General features: G+C 32.1%; 1 protein-coding gene across 1 annotated transcript in view; it reads right to left on the bottom strand.

The window, feature by feature from the left end:
* LOC106466556 (neuroblastoma-amplified sequence-like) overlaps positions 1 to 7,694 on the bottom strand; it is a 159,397-nt gene that overhangs the window by 19,957 nt on the left and 131,746 nt on the right. Inside the window, exons 38-39 of the mRNA XM_022394589.1 lie at positions 4,587 to 4,705; positions 247 to 345 (exon numbers count right to left, since the gene is read on the bottom strand). Of these exons, the coding sequence (XP_022250297.1) occupies positions 247 to 345; positions 4,587 to 4,705 (218 nt within the window). The remainder of the gene's footprint in view (positions 1 to 246; positions 346 to 4,586; positions 4,706 to 7,694) is intronic.

Below are 7,694 nucleotides of genomic sequence, written 5' to 3'. Positions count from 1 at the left end.
AAAAAAACTAACTATATTAATAAACTATATATATATATATATAGTTATTTTTTATTATAAAAAAATGTAACAGCTATGTTAAACTCAACAACTAAAAGTCAGTGTACATAATACAACAGAATCTCTCTAGCTTTGACGTTTTTCCACTAAAAGTATATATACAACAGAATCTCTGATGTTTTCCATTCATCTCTACTCTAGACTTGGTATTTAAGACAAATTTGTAGTTTATTTCAGAATACTTGCCAAGGTTTCAGGTTTTGTTTTATTTCGTTGACAACTTTCAAAGAAGTATTTTGTACTCCAGATTCTGAGGATATTACTAGATGTAAGGAATCTTCCATCCTGTTGGAATTAAAAAAAACTTAAATTTTGTAATAATCATTAATAAGCTAACATTAGGTTACAGAGACTGCACAAAAACAAAAGAATATTTATGAAAGGTATACATAAGATACTAAAAATAGCAGACATTATTAATGAAATGCTTAATCATTTCTATTTGTATTGATATAGGATATATCAAAACCATTTACACTCAAAGAAGAGGTTAATACTCAATTCCGAAACAACATAGAATTTTTATGAGAATTTACCTAATGAATCATTTTTGAAAGTATAACAGATCTTTATATCAGTTATTACTTGTTTTAAGATAATAATATGATTTAAAGCATCTTCATTAGTACCATCTATTCCAAGTAAAATTCCACCTGATATCAAATAAACAGTTATCTGTTTTTTTTTTCTCTAGTCCAGTTAAAAATTAATTGGGAAAACTTTACTAAGATGTTATCACAAAAGTGTGAATTAACCAAATTTATTTTTAATAAAAAGGTATTTTGTTGAACAAATGTGAAAATTATCTTGTAACTAAATCAATAAAGCTTAGTACTTTTAAGTGTTGATAAAAAGGACAATAAAACACATTTTCCAGTAATGATTATCCATCCATATCAATATTAGGAGGTTATTCCATTTTGCACTTTTAGGAAAGGAATAAAAAAAAAGTAAAAATACTGAGTTTTTTTGAGAGCAGTAAAAGTACTTTTAATATGAAAATATATTTCAAATCAAATCTATTTGAAAATGAATCCATTAAGGAATTGAGTGATTAATTAAACCATGATATAAAGTAAAATAACGAACCAAGTGGAATTCCATTTTCACAAACACCTTTGTAATGTATTATCCCATCAGAGGGGGGGGGGGACTCTCCAAATATTCAACTTTTTTTTTAGCCTTTTAATTTCTAGAAAAACATCCTTTCAAAGATAATTCCAAATATTCAACTTTTTTTTTAGCCTTTTAATTTCTAGAAAAACATCCTTTCAAAGATAATTCCAAATATTCAACTTTTTTTTTAGCCTTTTAATTTCTAGAAAAACATCCTTTCAAAGATAATTCCTTGGAGCAACAATGATAGCTATGATAGCAACAATGATAGCACAACAATGATAGCACAACAATGATAGATTAGAATCAAAATTATTAAATTCATAAAGGGAAACAATATTTAAGGCAAAAACACAAGAAAGGCAGTTGCAACTGATAAGTAAGTAATCTTCTAAAAGACTAACTCGGGTAATTTTTAAAGCTTTAAAATAAGATTGTATATACAAAACATTTTTAAATTCCTTTGATTCGTCTTGAAGTACAGTTTCCCAATATTGCTATCCCTAAGAAAATATTAAAACTGTTTTTCACATTTTATCCAATATTTTGATGGGTTAAGAAGAATGATAAATAAATATTCAAATTCACTATTGACCATTATTTTATAGCAGTAATGTTTACCAAAAGATAATTGTAGCCTTTTGGCAAATTTGTTAAATGATATTTGATTGTTTTTTAAATTTCGAGCAAAGCTACATGAGGGCTATCTGCACTAGCTGTCCCTAATTTAGCAGTGTAAGATTAGAGAGAAGGCAGCTAGTCATCACCATCCACTGCCAACCCTTGGGCTACTCTTTTGCCAATGAGTAGTGGGATTGACTGTCACATTATAATGCCCCCACGGCTGAAAGGGCAAGCATGTTTGGTGTGATGGGGATTCGAACCCGCGACCCTCAGATTGCGAGTCGAGCGCCCTAACCACCTGGCCATGCTGGGCCAAATGATATTTGAATTAATAGTTTTTATTGAATTCCAGTACTATTGACCAAAATTAAAAACCTTAAAAGGTTCCTTTAAAAATAGCCAGGGAACACAATCAAAAGCCTTTCCAAGATTAACCACTGAAACAGGCATAGGAACCAAAGAAGGAGATTTTAATTCTAGAATTTCCTCCTTCCCTGCACCACACAAAAAAGTACATCAATTTGGTGTTTGAACTTTTATGTACCCCAAGTAAAAATTTATTCTTACTCCTAAGTCATTTGGAGATAAATCATACAAAAAATTGATACTTTCACCAACATATCAACCAGTAACAGAGCCTTGTTTGGCTATCACAAATTATAGTTACAAAATAAATTTCAGCCTTATAAATAACTACAATTTTTAAAAATGTTAAATTTAATAATGCAATACATATCCAATTTTTAATAAATTTACAATAATTATCACATTTAGATAAAACACTAATTATATCTTCTCAATAAATACTGAATAACTCCTCTCTCAGAAAACTTTCAACAATCACACTGATTAAAAATATTTCCATGTCTTTTCAAAACATTTAAAACATTCAAATGCAAATTTGTCAGATGCGTGGAACTGTTTGTTTTTTATTTTCTTAAGACAATATGTTGTACAATAACTAATTTCCCCTTCTAACATAATGAATGTACAATTCAGCAGTTGAAAAAAGTTATGGATTTACAAAAGTATCTTTCAATTCCCATTTCTCATTCAAATTTCCCTCTTTTATTCTATAGAAATTTAAATAATAATTATATATCTTCATCATTTTATTTTAATTACCTGTAATGTATTACTCCATTGCCACTAACTAATCTATTAATACTTTTTGTTTAGAGAAATTTATCTGTTTAGAATCTAAGAAAATATTTACTAGTTTCTCTCCATTTATACCCATCTAGCTTTCAATCAAATCATACAGAACAATTCTCCAATGTTTGAAGATTTTGTTGCTTTTTTTCCCAACTAATCAAGTATATTTTCCCCACCATTAATGACCTTATTGTGAATAATCCCAATTTTGTCCTTTAATTAATTTTATACTTTGAAAGGGTTTTTATTTTTTATAGGATGAATAGAAAGTTTACATTTTGCAAATTTCACATAACACAGTTTCTAAATTATATTATCATTAACATGAAGATTAATTTTAACAGAAGCTAACTGGTAAGATATTTCATCTTTCCCTTTATTGATATATAGTATACCTTTATTAAAGTTCAAAAAATCTTTTTCTCTCATAGTTTCTACAAATTTTAATTCCAATCAACTTGGCTGATTTGATTTGTATTGTGAGATAACAGTTGCTTTTACAATATAATTTTTTAAATTACAGAAATAAAACCTTAAATGTGAGCTCTGTAAGGAACTTTAAGGAATCAAGTCAAGTTCTTTTCAGATGGGTTGTATGTTTTCAAATTTTGTATAAATCAAAAAATGATTCATACATTATTATGGTGAACACATAATAATTTACCAATATGCTATTTCAAATAACATCAACAACAAATGAAATTATTTCTCCTGTTCTTGGTGTCTGAGAATGAATTAATAAGATACTTGTTCTAAACATTATCTTAATGAAATATTACAAAACAAAACAACATATAATTTTACAAATATAATTAAACATTAAACAATAGGTGCATGTCTCTTATTAACATTCTAGGTTTGTCAATTCATATCATAGTTCTTGAATAGATTAACACCGATCTAGAAACCACATTGAAAATCACTTTTTAAACTTTTATGATAAAGAATTCTGCAAGCCAGCTCTTTTCATCCTTTTTTTATTACCAGTTTTTCTTATGAACAGTTTAATTACCAAAAAGCCTAAGCTGAGCTACACATTCTTGGCCATATTCCACCCAAATACATAGTTTATATTTTGCTGTAAGCTTATAAAAACATAATTACATAGTCTTTGCTGACTGAACAAAAAACCCAAATAGAAAAAAAAAATCTAAAGAATACAGTGACCATGTAGAATTCTCATGAATTAGAGAGTATGGTATAAATTTTCATCTAATGATGTTCTCAAAACCAATTAAAATCAGATTCTGTAAATTTATGTATTTTGTTTTTCTTTAAAAACACTATGACTTATGGTAGCCAAATGTTTAACTTAATATTTAATTAAAAGTAAACATGTATTCTCTCAGACGCCAAAACTTGAATTACAAAATTTTATAAGATTTATAATTAGATGACTTCTACAATAATTAACACACATATTCTTTTAAATGACAATGCCTGATAATCAGAAAATGAGTCAACTTAAAATTTAAAAATTCACTTGTTCATAAAAAGGTTGGTTGATATTAAACACATCATCATGTGTGAACCTTTTTTCTAGATAGCTTTTATATAACTTAACACACATCTGTGATCTAAAGCTTCTAAACAAATTGAACTAATGCATGTAAATAAGTTAGGCTAATTACCTGAGAAGGAATTTTTGGTGCCAGTTTTGCAAAGACATGAACATTTCCTTCAGTTAGAGCTTTGTACAATACATCAAACTGGGAGCTCATGGGTTCTAAGAGATCTTTGTAGTTTATTCCTTTAAAATTGAAGCAGAACCAAACATTAAAATCAAGCTGGAACATAGATATTTGAGTATTTTACATTAAAACAAAGCCAGTCTTATAACAACCACAACTGATAAAAAGTCATAATGGAATGGTATGTATTAGAACTATATTTCAATGTGTTTGGCATTTCATGACAGAGTGATGCCACAGAAAATTAACTGCTTTTGGGAAAGGTAAGTAATAGCACTTTCTAAAGCAAAAAATTCATAAACTCACAATATGAATCATGAAGATGTGTTCATAATGGAGATTTAGAATTTTCAAGACAGGAATATCTTTTATACTTAATGTCATGGAAAAATAATGGAATATTGATCAATTTGGGTCATCAGGATCATCCACAAAGAGACATGTAACAAGTCATACCCCATCTGTGGGAAGTAAAGTGTAACAACTTGTAACAGATGAGAATCCACAAACACAAAGGACAGTGACAAATGCCATGCACATGCTTCAGGCAACAGTATGCAACAAAATCACGAAGGATCTCCATCTGGAAATTAGTCCAACAGGGTATGGGTTCACCAAGAAAAGGCTCCCAGTCATACACCTCATTCACGTGTCACATACCTCAAATGACTGGAGAATGAAATGGGTATTCATGCTGTTCCATATCAATACATACTGGGTTATGTCACCAAAAGCTGCATCTACGGATTTCTAGATGATTGGATTGTTGAAACAGACACAAGGTAACTCATTATCACACACTGCATGGATTAAGGAAATCATGCATGGAGGACTATTGTGCTTTGGGCATGACATACTTGTAACAGAGCCATTTGCAATGGAAACTACAGTGCATGGTTGTTAGACATTGCATTACTGGACATGGTAGCAACCCTGTATAACTTACTTCAAATCATGTTATACACAATATTTTCCAAATAATTCTAATTGAAATGAACATTTTATTAATTCAATACAGCTTATTCTTCTTCAGATATGTTATAATCAATTTTTGCACCAACTGATGCCCTCTGCACTCCAGGTAAATTAAGTCCACAAAAATTAGAAGTGTTACGTCTCTGGTAGTTTGTTAATTTCCCATAAAAATTCTTTCCGAAGAACTTCAGCGATACAATTCCTTTCTTAAATAAAACTAGTTTATTCTTTCTCAATACAACTTTGCAATACACTTAAATTCCACAGTCACTTTAACTTACACACACGCTATAATTCACAACAATTTACACACTTTACTTACGACTTGACTCGATTATCCCGTTACTAATTTATCTGCCAGCTTACATACTAAAATAGAGGGTGCCTAGAAAAGACTAGAGTTGCGAGGAACAATCATGATCTTTCTAGAAACTTCATCGCGCAAGCTCCCAGCGTCACGTGACTTCCGTTGTCGTAACACTGCCCCTTCCTTAGTATTGTTCATCCCGAACAACAGCCACTTACATTAAACCAATAGATAATTAACAATAACTTGAATAAATGTACAGAATTTACAAACACAAAATTAAAATTCAACAAAGTCTCTTAATTTTAAGGGACATATCTTCTTCCATACTGGTCTCTATCTCATCGGCTTCTGCTTCATCTGCTCCATCAGGAAATGTCTTATTATCGGTAATAATCACATCAGTGGTAGTAACTTCATTAAGGGCTTCACTGTTTCCCTTCTCAAAACCAGGTAGAGTTTCTTCTTCGACAGTGTTTTTTTTTAGGTGACACGTCTTCAGCAGCGTCATTTGTTCCGTTGTTCCCTTTGTTCCAACTGAAATTTCCTAGACCGTGATAATGCCAAAGCCTGTTGGTATGCACCACCTTTGGCTTACCTCGCTGACCACATTTTATTCGGAAAGTCACGTCTGAGATACGATCCACTATGTCATATGGGCCTTCCCGTGGAGAAGACAACTTAGGAGACTTCCCTTTGGTCTTTCTGGGATTATACAACCACACCTTGTCTTCTGGTACAAAGTTGACTTCAGTAGATCTCTTATCATAACATAGCTTCATGGAATCAGCAGATGTTTTCAAGTTTGAATGCACTTGATGGTGAATATAATCCATCCTTTCAGAAAACACTTTCACGAACTCTGACACATTTTCAGGCAACTCTTTGTAAGGTGGGCATCCTGTTATCAGGTCCACTGGCAACCGAATTTCCCAACCAAACATCAGCTTTGCTGGAGTGTACCCAGTGGTTTCATGCTCTACTGTTCTATAGGCCATTAACAATGGAGGGAGTAGGACACCCCAGTCATCTTGGCGGATATTACAAAACTTTGCCAATTCCTGTCCAAGTGTTCAATTGTACTTTTTATACCATCCCATCAGACTGTGGGTGGAGTGGCATTGTCCTGGTCTTTCATATGCCAAACAACTTGCAACATTCATGGAACACAGCTGATTCAAAATTACGGCCTTGATCCGAATGCAGTTTGTATGGCCTACCAAATCTCAAGAAGAAATCACTAATAGCCGAAGCTACAGTTGTAGCTTCCTGATTTGGTATTGCATATGCCTCAGGCCACTTGGTGAAATAATCCATCACCACACAAATATACTTGTTTCCAGCACGCGTTTGGAGGCAAAGGACCAGCAATGTCAGTGGCTACTCTTTCCATTGGTGTGCCAACGTGATATAACTTCATTGGAGCACATCCCTTATGCTTGGGTCCCCTTTTAGCACAAAATGTACTGAATGTCCTGCACCATTCTTCCACATCTTGCCTCATACCTATCCAGTAAAATCTCTGTCGTAGGTGACTCAATGTCTTTTTAACTCTGAGATGTCCTCCTGTTAAACTATCATGGGATTGACGCAGCACAACTTCCTGTAAATTTCTCGGTATAACCGTTTGCCAGGATGTCACTTTCCCATCTCTAGCCAAGAATACCATCTTCAAGCTTCAACTGGTCCCATTGTGCCCAATAGTTCTTTGTCACAGAGCTTAAGCTAGACACCTTCTCCCAAGAAGGGCGCAAAACACTTGCTTG

The sequence above is a fragment of the Limulus polyphemus genome, unplaced genomic scaffold, assembly GCF_000517525.1.
Source record: "Limulus polyphemus unplaced genomic scaffold, Limulus_polyphemus-2.1.2 Scaffold2300, whole genome shotgun sequence".
Classification (NCBI taxonomy): domain Eukaryota; kingdom Metazoa; phylum Arthropoda; class Merostomata; order Xiphosura; family Limulidae; genus Limulus; species Limulus polyphemus.
Note: the sequence above shows the minus strand (reverse complement) of the source record. Positions and strands in the feature narration are given on the sequence as shown.